At 41.5% G+C, this 17,247-nt stretch overlaps 1 protein-coding gene and 1 pseudogene across 3 annotated transcripts in view; both read right to left on the bottom strand.

Annotated features, from left to right (window-relative positions):
* The window catches only part of MOGAT1 (monoacylglycerol O-acyltransferase 1), a 28,564-nt gene extending 18,710 nt beyond the window's left edge, over nt 1-9,854 (bottom strand). The window contains exon 1 of one of the 2 annotated variants that reach the window (XM_027120213.1): nt 9,027-9,364. In XM_027120213.1, coding sequence (XP_026976014.1) covers nt 9,027-9,120 — 94 coding nt within the window. In that variant the 5' untranslated portion in view covers nt 9,121-9,364. Of the gene's footprint in view, nt 1-9,026 lie in introns of both variants that reach the window. The other variant, XM_027120229.1, reaches the window with a different exon arrangement.
* A 666-nt stretch (nt 9,855-10,520) lies between these two features.
* LOC113624550 (glycerol kinase pseudogene) lies at nt 10,521-12,478 on the bottom strand (annotated as a pseudogene). Its single transcript, XR_003434382.1, has one exon. The product of XR_003434382.1 is annotated as a glycerol kinase pseudogene (transcript).
* Nucleotides 12,479-17,247: the final 4,769 nt, after the last annotated feature.

The following is a 17,247-nucleotide window of genomic DNA, read 5'->3' on the forward strand; positions in this document are numbered from 1 at the left end:
CTGGCTTACGAGCGGCGAGCAGCTGAACCTCGGTTTGGTAACAATGGCATACAGGAAACTCTCAATAAATGTTAGCTATCAGCCATCACTGACTGCTTGAGACCTTTAAAAACACCAGTTTCATATGGCTCAACCCAATGTATTATTTTCTAGCGCATATATTATTTTAATAATTTTTTTAAATAGGTAAACAAGAGGAAAGGAATATGCCAAAACATTTACAATAGTTATCTCTGGATGGGAATATGGACTTTTTTCTAGTCTCTTCTAAAAGCTCTTCTACAGTTTCCAACTTTTCTAATAACTAGCATGAACTACCTTATAATCAAAATTTATTTTAAAAAGATAAATAAAATGGTTCCACTAAAGAGAAAAAAAAAGAAACTAAACACTGCAGAACAAATCCACTTATGTAAGAATATTCTCATCTTTAACATGATTCTATTAAATCTGATGAGCAAACTCCATCAGAAAAACATTGTGAAAACTAGTGGAAGTTTACTTACTTGCGTTAAGTAGCGACCAGTGGCCAATTAAGAAATAATTTAAAATATTTAATTTGTATGTGTATCCTTTCCACTTGTATCCAAGAAGTTTTCATTTTTCCCCCTAGGAAAACTGTTTCTATACTTATTTTAGCCATTTAACATAGTATGGAGAAAGAAAACAACTGAGAGGCAAGCAAAATCTTTTAGCACGTCACATTCTTTTCCTTTTTATTCCTGAGGCACTGTATTTCAAAACATCAATCGGTGTCATCTGCTGAGTACAAGAATATAAGCATAACATTCCTCTAATTTTTAAAATTCCTGCTTTAAGAAAACTTGCCTTCCAGAGTTTCTTAGGATGAGGATGGGGCTAAAAGACAAATCTCAGAACACTTTGCAGAATTTTTCAGCCTAGTATCCCTCATATGTGGGTCTGCTCCATATCGCCTTTAAAAATTATTGCCATACAAGGATCTGCATTTTTCTTGTTTAAAAGTGAATTCATTATTGGACCTATTTCTTTGCCTAATGAAGTCAAATAAATTATAACAAGGATCCAGTTGAAACCAGTCCCATTTTCATACTATTTCAGAAAGCTTTACGAGCTGAAGGACGAAAGAAGCACAAATACTTTGTATACCTACAAACTGAAAACCACATAAATAATCCATGATAAAAGAGGCACAGTAGTGTTTATGCAAGTCCAGGAATCTAGTATGAATCACTAGAGTGAATGTTAAAATGTGCTCCCTCAAAATTTTCCAGATTAAGGGAGACTAAAAAGATGTAACTACATACAACATGTGGATTCCTTTGCTATAAAGGACATCAGCGGGACAATCGCTGAAATATGAATAGGACCTCTGGATTAGGTCATAGTACAGCAACACTGTTATTTTTCTGATTTGGATAATTGTACTGTGGTTATGTAAGAGACATATATTAGGAAATATGTGCGGAAGTGCTTAAGGATAAAGGCAGACCATGTCTGCAACTTACTCTTAAAGAGTTCAGATGATGATGGTGATGATATACATGTGTGAGAGAGAAGGATAAAGGAAACATGGTAAAATGTTAATATTTGGGGAATTTGATGAAGAAATACAGAAAATTACCAAAAAACTTACAGTTATTATTTTTGAAGTTACTTCAAAATAAAAAGTGAAAACAATTTTAAGGGCCCTCCCGGACACCTACAGAACCAAAATCTCTGGGGAATTTGCATTTTAACAAGTCCCCAGGTGATTCTTAGATACACTCTAAAGTTGAAAACTTCTGATATAAATAAACTCAACAGTGGAAGACAGCATTTTTTGACATCAATTTTCTCCAAATTAAACTATAAACTAATCTCAATCAAAAAGCAATTCCAATGAAAACCCCAGCAGGCTTTTTAGTATAAACGGACAAACCAATTCTAAAATGCATATGAAAATGTAAAGAACCTATAATAGTCAAAACAACTCTGAAGAAAAGAACAAAGCTTGAGGGCTAACACTACCTGATTTCATGAATTATTATAAAGTCACAGTAATCAAAACAACATGGTAATGGCATCAAGATAGATAAACAGATTAATAGTACAGAATAATCCAGAAATAAATCCACACATATATGGACAACTGATTTTTGACAAAAGCACAAGCCCAATGCAGTAAAGAAAAAACAGCTTTTTTTTTTCTTTTGAACAACAGAGCTGCAACAATTAAACATATGCCAAAAAAATGAACTTGGACCTTGTACTATATACAAAAATGAACCCAAAATGGATCATAGATCTATATGTAAAACCTAAAACTATAAAACTTGAAGAAAACGTAGAAAATCTTTGTGAACTGGGATTAAGCAAAGATTTCTTAGATATAACACCAAAAACACAATCCATAGAGAAAATATGGATACGTTAGACTTCACCAAAATTTAAAATTTCTGCTCTTCAGATACACAAAAGATAACCCATAGACTGGAAGAAAAAAATCTATGCAAAGTGTATGCCTGATAAAGGACGTGTATCCCGAAGAACACAAACTCTCAAAACTCAATAATAGGAAAGCAAGCAACCCAATCAAAAATGCGCAAAAGATTTAAACAAGTACTTCAACCAAGAAAACATACAGGGACTTCCCTGGTGGCACAGTGGTTAGGAATCTGCCTGCCAATGCAGGGCACATGGGTTCGAGCCCTGGTCTGGCAAGATCCTACATGCCGCAGAGCAACTAAGCCCATGAGCCACAACTCCTGAGCCCGTGTGCCACAACTACTGAAGCCTGCCTGCCTGGAGCCCACGCTCCGCAACAAGAGAAGCCACCGCAATGAGAAGCCTGCACACCACAACAAAGAGTAGCCCCCGCTCACCACAACTAGAGAAATGCCGTGCGCAGCGAAGAATACCCAACACAGCCAAAAATAAATAAATAAAACAAATAAATTTATATTTAAAAAATGAAATAAGACTAAATTAAAACATTATTAAAAAAAGAAAACATACAAATGGCAAACAAGCACATGAAAAGATGTTCAACATCATTAGACACCAGGGAAATGTGAACGAAAGCTACAATGAGAGACACCACTACACACCTGTTAAAGTTGCAAAGATTAAAAGGAATGCCTATATCAAATGATGGCAAGGATATGGAGCAACTGGAACTCTCATACGGTGCTCGTGGGAATGTAAACTGGTACAACAACTCGGGAAGAAAGTTTGGCGATTTCTGAAAAAGTTAAACCTGCTCCTACCATAACATGATCAACCGTTCCATTCCTAGGTTTACCCAAGAATAAAGAAAGTATACATTCGTTAAGACTTGTAGGTAGGGCTTCCCTGGTGGCGCAGTGGTTGACAGTCCGCCTGTCGATGAGGGGACGCGGGTTCGTAACCCCGGTCCGGGAAGATCCCACATGCCGCGGAGTGGCTGGGCCCGTGAGCCATGGCCGCTGAGCCTGCGCGAGAGGCCACAACAGTGAGAGGCCCGCGTACCGCAAAAAAAAAAAAAAAAAAAAAGACTTGTTGGTAGAAGTTCACGGCAGTATTACTGATAATAGCTACAACGCAAATATTCATGAATACATGAATGAACAAACAAATTGCAATATATTCACTCACTAGAATACCACTCTGAAACAAAAAAGCTATGAACTACTTAATACACATACAAAAAGAATGAATCTCAAAATAATTATATTCAGTGAAAGAAGCCAGACCAAAAAAAAAAAAAAAAGAGTACGTATGCTATGTCTCCATTTATATAAAACACTAGAAAATGCAAACTAGTATTATGAATGACAGCAACCACATTAAGTGGATGCTTGTAGATGGGAGAAGGAGGGGTTACAAAATGGATATGAGAAACCTTTAGGGATGATGGCTATATTTACTATCTTAATTGTGGCAGTATTTTTTTCAGGTGTGCATATGTGACAACTTAAACTGTACACATTAAATATGTGCAGTGGGAATTCCCTGACAGTCCAGTGGTTAGGACTCTGAGCTTTCACTGCCAAAGACCCTTGTTCAATCCCTGGTTGGGGGTCTAAGATCCCACAAGCTGCACGGCAGAGTCAAAAAATAAAATAAAATAAATATGTGCAGTTAACTGTTTGACAGTGTCACAATAAGGCTGCTTAAATAAATAAGTAAATAAATAGACCCATTCAGTAAAAGATCACAGTCTCACCACATGGTCTTAGGTAAGATACATACCTCTTGAGCTTCAGTTTTCTCACCTAAAAAAAATAAATCTAATAATCCCTGCCACAAGGAGTTGTAGATAGAAGATGGTCAATAAATGTTGGCTCTCTCTTTTTCAGTTTTCCACTTTTCAGTTAGCAGGTTGGTAGCACACAAGCTAGTAAGTAATGTTTCAGTTTCTTGAATATTAAGATTGGAAGATAGGTGATCCAGCAATTCCACCTCCCAGCATTTATTGAAGGAAATGAAATCACTATCTGGAAAAGATATCTGCACCCCGTCATGTTCACGGCAGCATTATTTACAATAGTCAAGACGTGGAAACAACTAGTGTCCATCAACAGACGAATGAATACAGAAAATGTGATATATACTACATATATGAAATAGAATATTATTCAGCCATGGAAAGGAAATCCTGCCATTAGTGACAACATGGATAGACCTTTATGCTAAGTGGAATCAGTAGGGCAGAGAAGGACAAATACATAATCTTACATGTGTGGACAAACAAACAAAACAAAAGAACAAGCTCATAGATACAGAGAACAGATTGGTGGTTGCCAAAGGTGGAGGTATGCGGGGGGCCGGGGGAGGTAAAATGAGTAAAATTGATCAAAACGTAAAAACTTTCACTTATAAGATAAATAAGTCCTGGGCATGTAATGTACAGCATGGGGACTACAGTTAACAATACTGTATTGCATATTTGAAAGTTGCTGAGAGTAAATCTTAAAGATCTCAACATAAGAGAAAAAAAATGTGTGGTAATGGATTTTAACTAAACTTACTGTGGAAATCATTTTGCAATAGACATATATCAAATTATTATGTTGCACACCTAAAAATAATACAATGTTATAAGATTGGAAGACAGGCACTTAACATTTATCTCAAGGAAACAGTATTTGATTTCATGACTAAATGAAACATTTTGCTTTTTTTTAAAAAAAAAATATATCCCAAGTGCTAATAGCTTAAACTCATTTCCTGATGGTGGAAAGAAAAATGCATTCCAAGATTTTGATTTAGAGACTTTAAAATACATAGTTAATAAAACTTCTCTTATCACCATTGGAAGGAGATACTACACGAACTCCTTACTTTAAAATAATTAAAATGGAAAGAAATAGGTAAGCGTTTATACGGCCTTTACCATAAGAATTGAATTGCAGGGTAACCAATGGCCCTAGATGATGAGGAAAAATTATTCCTGGCATAAATTCTAGTTAATATGTGAAGAATGAATGATAGAATATGAAAATTACCATTTTGTAGTCCCAAATAAAACAGTTAATTTGGTCAAGGATCATTAATGGAGACTAGGTGAAAGGTCAACAGTCAATAGGGAACTTTTATTTGCAGCATGTCAATTACCACCCCTCACATTACTTCCTACCTGTACCCATTGACCACTCTCATAAGGGACAGCTAGGCACTATGTGCATTCTGACATAATGCAACATGAGCACACGGCAGCACCTCAGCAAAGGACTTGCAAAAAGGTTTCACCTAAATCTAATCAAACCTTTAGCTCCAACTTCCATTTTAGAAGAAATACAGGGAATTGAGGAACATGTTAACCCTACAAAATAGCAATCAGAGAACTTCTGAAGACACATCTTGCAGGATAGATAACCTGGCTTCTTCAATGCTTCATTGACAAGAAAACAAATGGGGGGAAAAACTGTTCTAAATTAAAAACTAAATGCAACCCAGGGGGCTTTTTTGGATCCTGATTCAAGTAAGTCACACATAAAAGTGTATTTGGGGCTCAATTTTAGGAAATATGAATATTGACTTGGTTTAGATGATTTTAAGCAATTAATGTTAATTATGCTACATGGGACAATGTTACTATAATTTTGTAAAATAATTTTATAATAGGCATACTAAAGTACTTGGGATTAAAATGCAATGTGATTTGCTTTAAAATATTTTTGCAAAATAGGTAAAACTAATATAGCAAATTGTTAAAATAATTATAAATCCAAGTAATGGGTATATGGGAGTTTATACCCTTCTCTACTTTTCTGTACGTTTGGAACTTTTCATAATAAAATTTCCAAAATATATGATAATACAAAATAATATGCTCCTAGTAACATGAATGTCAAATGCATGCAATAAGAGCATTTAAATGAATTGTCTGTCAAGCAACTGTAGTTTGATTCAAATTAGGACTGGTGGGCCATGTCTAAAGTCATTAGTCCATTCACATGTGACACATAAGGCTCTACCACCCACCTTGTGACCTTGAGCAGTTACTACACCTCCAAGCTCTATCTTTGGAAAATGAGTACAGGGGTTAGCCCCTACCTCCAGGGTCACTGTGGGGATTTACATACATGAGTTGATACAAATAGTGACATGTGGGGTGGACCACTTCCCTTTTGGGTGACAGAGTGAAGACATTCAACCAGTACTTATTGTGTGCCTTCCATGAGCCAGGCACGGGCTGGGTACTCCCTCACTGAGCCTGTGAACTAGGATGTATCAGGGAGGAAGAAATTTTCCTCTACCCTCCTACGTTCCTCTGGCTGATCTAAGAATTAAATTGACGTGAGACAGATTAATGGGAGGAAATCAAACAAAATTTTAATAATATGTATGCCTGGGGGAGACCCAGGAAAACTGAGTAACTTGCCAAAACGGCCAAAACCCTCCCCTTAAATACCATCCTCAGGGCTTCCCTGGTGGCGCAGTGGTTGGGGGTCTGCCTGCCGATGCGGGGGACGCCGGTTCATGCCCCGGTCCGGGAAGATCCCACATGCCGCGGAGCGGCTGGGCCTGTGACCCATGGCCGCTGAGCCTGCGCGTCTGGAGCCTGTGCTCCGCAATGGGAGAGGCCCGCGTACCGCAAAAAAAAAAAAAAAATACCATCCTCAGCTAAAGACAAAAAAGGATATTGAAGGTGGGTTGAGTCGGTTATGGGAGGTTATGAGGAAAAGCACAGTAAGGAAGGGTAAGGTTTTATGCAAATTTAAGTCCCTGCCTTCTTCATTGGTAGGTTTTTAGAGATTTGGTCATCATCCTCTTCCTGGTACAGCAAGTGAGACACCCTTACAAATGGAGATTTCCCTTATAAATGTAAATGTTTCTTACAAAAGGGTAACTCCCACTAGGTTTTCAGAGTTTTTCCCATGTCTGCTGCTTCTTAGAAAATAACCAGCTTAAAATAATTAATATACCAAAGAAACATACTTGGGGCTGGCAAATTCTGCTCTCCTACAAATGGCCATAGAGACCTTTCTCAAGTAACCACAGACACACACAAATACAAGCAATGATAAGGGCCATGGAAGGAAAAGACAGTGGGCTATCAGAGATGTGCTGGCTGATGAGCAAGAAAGTCAGTCTCCAGTTTCAAGGCATTAAATTGGACAGCACAGTGGTTAAAGCAGGAACTCTGGGTAGAATATTTGGGTTTGCACCCAGCCCCTCCACCTCCTACTAACTGTGTGACCTTGAACAGTTCACTTCACCTCTTAGTTCCCTCAGCGGTACAATGAGCACAGGAAGACACAGTCCTTACCCCACAGGGCTGTTGTGAAGATTACATGGTTAATAGTGTATGGTGCTTAGAACTGTAGAGGTAGATGGCAAATGCCAAGCTGTAGCTGGCAGAACAGTACCTGACACACACAAGGCCCGCGATAAGTGTAGCTGTTACCTCAATGGTACTTTGGCCTAGAGCAAAACAAAGTGTAATGCTGTCTCAACAGTTTGGCCTAGGAGGACTTAATGAGTTAATTATTTGAATTTCCTTTTTCAGTAAACTCTAGCTGTACTTGGAGAGTTTATTAAAAAAAAAAAATCCTGATGTGCAGGTTCCTTTCTGAAACAAATGAATTCAAAATTCTAGGGATAGAGCCTGGGTATCTTATTTTTTAGAAATTCCTCCAGTGACCTTAATGTGCAGCCAGGGTTGAGAACCACTGATCCAGGCATTCAAAATGTAAAATGGTTTCAAAATTGTAAACCTCTACAGTGTAATGAATTTATTATTACTGTGGCCTGGACAGTGTACCACCCATGAACTTATAGCACACAAATGACTTGGGCCTTCTGAAGAGTTTAAGTTCCCAGTAATTCCTGTCCTCTTACACCCCCTCCTTTCCCCTGACCCTCCCCATGCCCCCACCCCCCTCAAGGGCAGAACAAACATCCAGAGAAAAAGCTTCCAGATAAGCCCCCTGCCCCATCTAGTGACTGGCTCCTGCACATTTCTACCTGGGCTTAATTTGGCAACTGGCTAGAACACACTCTCCTGGGTCGAATTATTTACAGAGAGAGGCCATCCAACCCAACCTAACGTGTGGTGCAGTCTTCTTTGCAGCAAGGTAGCTTTCTGCATCCGGAAAATCTTCAACACGGGAAAGCTAACGCAGATATTTGTTATGAGGGGGGGAGGATAAGGAAGGAATCAGGTTTCAAATCCTTGGGCATTGTTTTTCCATTTATGAATCGATAATTCAAGAAACGAGTTTATCGACTTTTGAGGGGCTTAAGTGCAACGTCCTATAGCTCGATTGGGTCGTGGTTACACTTGGCTGTATACATTTGTCAAAACTCATCGAGTTAAAATCTGTGCCTTTTACTGTGGGTAAAGTACACCTCGAGTTTTAAAAACAGCACAGGGGAAAATAAAGTTGCCAATCAGTGGCTTGCTACAAGGTTCACGTGGAAAGATGAATCAAAGAGGGGAGTCCTAAATTAGCTACAAATGCCCTCTGTGACCTGCCTGCTCTGGCTTACAAGGGAATTAGTGATGTCCGGGAGGGGGGAGACGGAGCCCCAGGCACCGCGGTGTTTCGCCCGGATCTTGCGTGGCCGGGAGTCCTTACCGAGCAGAAGGAAGGACAGGACCCACTGCAGCACCGCCGCCGTCTGCAGCCGCCGCGCCAGCGGGATGTTGAGCGGCGCAAACTCGACCTTCATGGCCCGGCCGGAGCGAGGACTGCGCCGAGCGCTGCCGCCTGGGACCTCGCTGCTCCGCGGCGCCTGCCGGGTGTGCGCTGCCTGCCGGCCCAGCGCCCAGCACCCCGGCGCAGAGGAGGCGGCGACCGCCCCGGAGTGGGCGCGGACTGGACTTAGTCTTGGGTGGGAGGGCGCGCCGGGGCTGAGGCTGGAGGCTGCCAATCACGCGCCCGGGCTCGGGAGCAGCTGCGGCGTCCGGGGCGCATTGGCTGGCGCGCCGCATTGGGCACAAGGGTGGACGAGAGGGGTCACCTGGCACCCTGCCAGAGCTCGGCGACGCGGGCTTCTGCAACTTCGCCCAAGACCTGGGATCTCCACCGGGCTGGTTGATTCAACTGGTGGATTACTGTGCGCGAGGCTTCAGCATGCGCCTTTAAACCCACCTCTTCCTCCGAGGGTGTCTGCAGCTGGGAAAGGGTTAGGATCTCCCACCAGCTGGAGGAAGGCGCAGGAGTTAGGTTCTCTGGAGCTTGGTACCCATCTGTTTGTTGGTCTGTGTTCCCCACACCACCCCCAAACTCTGGGGCCTCCTCATCTTTGTGTCTCAGATTCCTATACGAATCTTGGAAAACTTTCGCTTATTCATTCAAAGGACATTTATTGAATACCTCCCACGTGCCGGGAACCATTCTGGGCGCTGGGGATACACTCAGTAACCAAGTCATTCATCGATTCCCAGAGGGTACAAATTATGGGGGGGGCGGAGCATAAGGAAAATAACCACAGTTGGGTGTGTAATTGCAAAGTAAAATGCTACTATGAGTGAATGAGAAGGTTCTAGGACTTAGACTGGAAGGTCAGTCTCGGAAGAAGTGACCTTGACTTTAATTATAACGGTGAATCTAATTCAAGCAAAGGGAAGCACATGTGCAAAGGTCCTGTGGCTGAAAGTCAAAGAAGACCAAAATAGTGGGAGCTCAGGGAACAAGGAGGAGAATGGAGTGAAATGAGTCAAAAATGGTAGCCAAGGACCAGATCCTTGCAGGCTGTGTTTAGGGTTCAAGTCTTTACCCTAAGATTTGCCAGTGAAGGGTTTCAATTATGTGTTAAATAAATGGATGGATTCTAAATTGTGCCTCATGCTGTGAGCGCCCACTACATTTTCTTTGTAAATCTTCCTGTATAGTTGACCAACACCAAGTGGCAGGTAGCTGTCAAGTCATTGCTAGAAGGGATCTGGAAGAGGGCAAAACAACAGAGTTGACTACCCATCCCCCCACCATGCCCCTTTCTCCTTCAACGTTTTAATAGAAAGTTAGATTAAAAATAACAACCACTGGGTAGTTCAGGGGAGTTGTTTGTGACTTTTTGTATGCAAAACTTGCGGTTGTTTTTTTTTGGTTCCTAATTGAGAAATCACTGTTTTGTGTGTGCCGCATTTTCTTTATTTCAAGCCACAGGTCTACTTGGAGGGTCATGCAGCAAGTGGCTTACAAATAAAATCAGAGTCTATGAATAGTGTCAGCACATTAAAAGACAGAACCACTGAATTTTCTTGTTAGGTAAAGAGCTCACATCTTTGGAATCCATGACTTGGTATTATTTATGGCACACCTGAGAGGTACCTTGCTCCGATTAACATTACCATGCTACTCACTATAAAAAAGCCCAAGGGTAAACTACTGAAGATGCTAGGGTCACCATTTTCCGAAGACTGAGTGCTAACCCAACCCATGGACTTCATCACAGCTTTCTTCCATGTAGAATAACGAATTTCACTTTCCTTGGCGTTGATCTGAGGTTCAAACCGCTCCATCGTGACAGCTGACAAATCCTCAGGCTCGAGACTCCAAACGCCAACCCCTTCTGCAGCCCCGGCTGCCATGGCAGCTCCCAGGGCAGTTGTTTCAGGCATCAAGGGCTTCACTACTGGGATATACAGAATGTCTGCTTGTAGCTGCATAAGAATTTTGTTGTTGCTCATTCCTCCGTCTACCTGCAAATGGCTGAGTGCAATTCCACAGTCCCGGTTCATGGCATCCAAAACCTCTCGGGTTTGGAAACAAACAGCTTCTAATGAAGCAAAAGCAATATGGCATTTATTGGTGAATTGGGTGAGCCCACAGATGATCCCTCTTGCACTGGGCTCCCAATAAGGTGCATATAGCCCTGAAAAGGCTGGGACAAAACAGCAGCCACAAGAGGAACCTACTTCTTTAGCAAGTTTTTCAATTTCCTCTGAGGTCTTTATAATTCCAAGATTGTCTCTGAGCCAGCGAACAGCAGCACCGGCTATAGCTACCGAACCTTCTAATGCATAATGTACTGGTTTGTCTCTTCCGAGTTTGTAAGCCACTGTGGTCAGAAGGCCATGTTCAGAAAATATACACTTATGGCCTGTATTACATAGTAAGAAACAGCCTGTTCCATACGTGTTTTTGGCTTGTCCATCCTGGAAGCACTGTTGTCCCACCAATGCAGCAGATTGGTCCCCCAAACACCCAGATATTGGCACACCTTCCAAGGCCCCAGCTTTCATTAGGCCATAGATCTCAGAAGAACTCCGGACATTTGGAAGAATTTTCATTGGAACTTGAAAAAATTCACAGAGCTCTTTATCCCATTCCAAAGAATGAATGTTGAAAAGCATCGTCCTGCTTGCATTTGTTACATCCGTACAATGGACGCCTCCACTGGCTCCTCCTGTCAAGCTCCAAATAAGCCATGAATCAATGGTCCCAAAAAGGGCTCTATCTTCTTCAACTGCCTTTTGAACTTTTCTCACGTTGGCAAGGAGCCAACGAAGTTTCACTGCACTGAAGTAGGTGCTAAGTGGAAGGCCTGTCTTGGTCTTGACAAAGTTATTATTTACTGGAATGCTTTTACGAAGACTCTCAACGGTAGATTGGGTTCTTAGATCAAGCCACACCACAGCATTGTAAAGAGGTTCTCCAGTTAACTTGTCCCAGACCACAGTGGTCTCCCTCTGGTTACTGATACCAATAGCTTTTATGTTAGAAGTATTGAGCTGTCCAAGTTTCTCACACGTTTTCTCTATACACTCACAGACGGACTGCAGGATTTCCTTAGGGTCTTGTTCTACCCATCCTTCTTTTGGAAACTCTTGTTTTATTTCCACTTGATGATAACTAAGTAGTTCGGCTGTTTTGGGATTGAAAACCAAAAAGCGCGTCGAGCTTGTGCTCTGGTCCACCGCTCCCACCAACTGCCCCAAAACTGCTTTCTTCGTGGCTGCCATGAAACTCGCTTAGGTCGGCGGGCTGGCGATAGCGTCCCGTTTCCCGGGTGACGGCGGCGGGAGGGGGAGGGGCGGACGGCGAGCCGGGAGGGCCAGCCAGCGCGCGGCCGTAGAACGCAGTATCGGCAAGGAGCTTCTCGCCCCGCCCCTCCCTCTTCTCTTCTAGATTCTTCTAGATTTCTTCCCTGCACCTTACCCCACTGGTAGTGGTGATGCGTTGAGTACACACCGTGTCAGACATTGTGCAGGGCCCTTCACCAGCCTGAGCTTATCCTGGAGCAACCCCGCGAAATAACTGTTAGCTCATTCGGCAGTTAATGAAGGCCAGGCTCAAAGTCACACAGCTGGCAGAGTGAAGATTCAAATACGGTTTTGTCGTCTAAAACCTGGAAAGGAGTCATCCCTTCATCAGTTGACCCACACGTGGAACAAGTATGTAGGGAATGCCTGCTTTGCACCGGGCATTGCCCTGCGTGCCGATAGCACAAAGGTGAATTAAGACAGGGTCTCTGAGCCTTTGAGAATTCCCACGCATTCATTCATTGATTATCTATGGAAAGGCTGGTATGTGCTAAGCACTAGGTGAGGAGTGGAGATGGGCTGAATAAGATGGGATGAGTAAGAAAGGTCTCTGTCCTCGTGGGGTTCACGGTCTAGTGAGAGAAACAGAAAATAAACCAAATGTGTGCTAGTGCCCTGAAAGAAACATGCAAGTTCCAGTGACAGAGAATGAGCACCTAATTAGAAGAGACTGGAGGTAACAAGAGTGGAAGTGGGGAGACCCTAAGGAGGCTGTTGTAGGGCGAGAGTAGAGGATGGTGGCTTGGTCTACTGTGTTAGCAAAGGAGAATAGAGATGGATTTGACATAAGCCTGGGAGATGTGAATGGCAGGACTGATTGATTAATTGGATTCACAATCTATTAGGAGATAAGAAGAGCAGCATACCCGGAGCTCCTTCTCCTAGTCACTTGGAGCTAACTCGTCTGATTCATGCTCTTGTCATCTTCCCCGGGCCCTCAGCAGGTAGAAAAGACCTGTCATACCCCATCATAGCTCCTTTAAGCAAAGCAGGGACCCATGAGGGTCCATCACCATTTTAATGAACAACTAAATCATTCATTCATTTGTTTAACAGTCAACATATGTTTACTTGTGTACCAGGTTATTGGAGGTAAATGGTGAGAAAATTTTAATTCAACAAGCTATTCAAAACAACTTTTCTGTAGGAGTTTTGTTGATCTCTAGAAATAAAACTAATAGGAAAACATGAACCTTACACGTTTTCTTTCCAAACTACACATTTTGTGGAATAGGGAGCTTACAGCAGAGAAGATGAGGGATTTGCCCAAGGTACCCCAGCCAGTTACTGGCAAGGAGTAGACCTAGATCTCTTTACATCTCTACTAAAACAGATGAGCAGAAGCAATGTCGTGTAGGATCATGGTTTCAAACTTTGACTTTAGCAGGGGGATTTTTTTTAAATCTTCAAATAACTCCAATTTATAAAAGAAATCAAAGTGAAACTGCTCTTGTTGGAAATGAATGGGGATCCTGACTCCCACCTTCTCAGTATCTTCCTCCTTCCCAAGGTGTATCTTTAGCAAAGTGAAACTGATATCAAACAGTTACAGAACCTCTGAGGGATCAGCAAAACCCAGGTTGGAAACCACTTTTTTTTTTTTTTTTTTTTTTTGGTGGTGGTGGGTAGGCTAATATTTGGAGAAATACAAAGTTTAAACAGGGTTGCAGTTAAAAAACTATATGTGATATATACGCTTTACTCAGTGCTTACCATCTACCAGGTACTGGGCTACATGCTTTCTGTGCTGTGTTTGATTCAAGCCTCACAGCAACTCTCCAGGGTAGGTACTATTATTCCTTTACCAGTAAAGATAGTGAGGCTAGAGGTCAAGTTAATTGTTCACCTAGTAGGTAGTAAAACTAAGTTTCTGTTTTTTAAAAATAGGCTTGTCTGTTTCTAGAGCCTGAGCAAGTAAGTGCCGTACTAAGCTCTTCCTCAAATGATACCACGAGGGAGGAAGGGGATATTGAAACAGAGGAACCGGTCACTGAACCTCTGGTAGAAGAATGCAGAGGACCAACTTTGTCATGGTTTGCGTTGGGGTTAGGTATTCATTCAGTCAACAAATATCGATATTTACCAGCCATATACTATGTGCTTGGCTTTGGGTACATATGAGTGAATAAAACATGCATAACTTTTCAATAATTCAACAAAAATTTATAAATCACCTCTGCCATGGTTAAGTCCTGAAGTGGCCATGGTGATAGGAAATCAACACTGTCCGGCTTGAAGATCTGAGATTCCGGCGATCGAGTGTGGTTCCTCTTTCCACTTCTCAGCTCTAATTAAGGAATGAGAAGGTGATAGTTTAGATTGCCTTATAGATTACAAAAGCCTATCCTTGGAAATGAATAACTAAAAATCACTTCCTCTTTTTATTTTGTTTCCTGTGCATTTTACCATAGCTAACTCCTACTAACAAGAAGATGACGTTTTTCTATTTTACTGTAGTTTAAGTTACAATGTTCCTATCGTTAAGTTTAAAAGGAAACAGCATTCTCTCTAGATTGAGAGGCCTTAAAGGGGACAGTTTAGGACAAAGGTCACTGTTCTGGTTTTCATAAGATGCATTAGTCATAAAGATAATATTTCTCTCTCATTCACACACACACCACATAAACTGTGAACCCAACCATCACAGTTACCATAATTCATTGAGAGTGACTGGCTCGGGTTAAAGTCAAATAGAGGACCATCACTATGGTAATTTTGATGGAATGTCCTTCACGCAATTCTATTCTCAAGGCTCTTCTGAACAAAGTTCAAGAAATTTGCCCAGGCCCCTCTGTTTTCTTACTTTCTTCTCAATGAACTATGTTATCAATCTGACAGGGCTGGAGTATGTTTGTTCTGGGCAAAGTTTCAGGAGTCTTTCCCAAGAGAGTGAGACTTTGTAGCCGCCATGATAATGGTCCGAAGTTTACCTTTCCTCTGTGTTTTCTTGTTGCTATAGGCACATACAAGTTCTCAGCCTCTATATACTATGCTTTCTTTTCACATTCTCCTTTGAAAGCTCCATTGATAGAGGTTCAATTTTTACCTTTCCATTAGTTAACGTTAATATTTGTTATTTGCTCTACAAAACAGGTGCTTCCATAGCTGCTCTTTTAAACAATTATAATACTATGAACAATTACTCTGAGAAATTATTACGGTAATCACTAATATTTATGAAATGTCCTTTCCCTTCCCATGAACCTCTCTCCCCTTTTGTTTGCACCCAGCCTGGGAACCTACCTGGGGCCCCAGCAACCCAAACAAGGGAAAAACTAGGGGAAAGTGACTGGGAATGCCGACTGCAACCAACCTGGGTCCAGGACAGGCTCTTGAATGAAGCACTCAGCAACTCAAACAGCAGTGTCCTTGGAGGCGTGGCAAAGCAGGCTCCATCATTTACTTCCAGTTTCCAAGAAGGTCCAATCCAATGGACGGGCTTTCACTCACGTTTGTATCTTTCTGGTTGTTTATGGTTACTTGGTATATGACCTGTTGATTCCTCGGATCTATTATTATTACTTTTTTCCCCAAAACATGCCATTTCCCCAGCCTGGCTGCTATCATTTCTCCTCTGGATTATTGCAACCTCCTAAGTGATTTCTGTGCCTTGAGTTTTGCCCCTTGAACTACCACCCCTAATCCCTTCTCCACAATGTACCCAAAGTGACCTTTCCAAAATACCAAGTCAATCGTGTCATTTCTCTGCTTAAAATCTTTTTTAAGATAAAGTCCAAACTCTAATGTAGTCCTAAAAATTTCAGGGTAATCTACAAAGGGATTAGAATGCCCCAGGAGACTTACAGGAAACGCATAAAAGATTTCAGCCAGAACAGAACTCGTTTTGGATACATAGCAATTACAACAAAGTCAGTTATTGTAAATTGTATCATCTATCACCTCAGTTTGCAACAGCAACCCCACTTTTACTAAGCTTAATACTAGAGCGAATTAATAGTCTCCGATCACTTGGATTGTTACCTGGAATATAAATGTCTAATATTCAAAAGTACTTAGTGTGTTTCAAATTGTTTCCACATACTTTATCCCCAAACCATCCAGAGAGGTCCTACCCTCACTTTATGGATGAGGAAGTGGACAATGTTTGTTTTAGGAGAAGAAATTACAGACATAAAAGCTTACCACTTTATTCTTTTTTCCCTAATCAGAATTTTTGCATATGTTTCTTTTTTTTTTTTTTTTTTTGCGGTATGCTGGCCTCTCACTGTTGTGGCCTCTCCCGTTGCGGAGCACAGGCTCCAGACGCGCAGGCTCAGCGGCCATGGCTCACGGGCCCAGCCGCTCCACGGCATGTGGGATCTTCCCGGACCGGGGCACGAACCTGTGTCCCCTGCATCGGCAGGCGGACTCTCAACCACTGCGCCACCAGAGAAGCCCATATGTTTCTATTTTTATCGAGGTATAGTTGATGTACAATGTTATATAAGTTTCCAACGTACAACATAGTGATTCACAATTTTTAAAGGTTATACTCCATTTATAGTTATTATAAAATATTGGCTATATTCCTTGTGCTGTACAATATATCTTTGTAGCTTATTTATTTTATACATAATAGTTTGTACCTCTTAATCCCCTACCCCTATGTTGCCCCCCCCGTTCCCTCTTCCCCACTGGTAACCGCTAATTTGTTTTCTATGTCTGTGAGTTTGTCTCTTTTTTGTTATAGTCACTCATTTTATTTTATTTATTTATTTAACAGCTTTATTGGAGTATAATTGTTTTACAATGGTGTGTTAGTTTCTGCTTTATAACAAAGTGAATCAGTTATACATATACATATGTTC

Source organism: Aethalodelphis obliquidens, unplaced genomic scaffold (assembly GCF_003676395.1).
Source record: "Aethalodelphis obliquidens isolate GAN/ISIS:26980383/991018 unplaced genomic scaffold, ASM367639v1 scaffold2, whole genome shotgun sequence".
Classification (NCBI taxonomy): domain Eukaryota; kingdom Metazoa; phylum Chordata; class Mammalia; order Artiodactyla; family Delphinidae; genus Aethalodelphis; species Aethalodelphis obliquidens.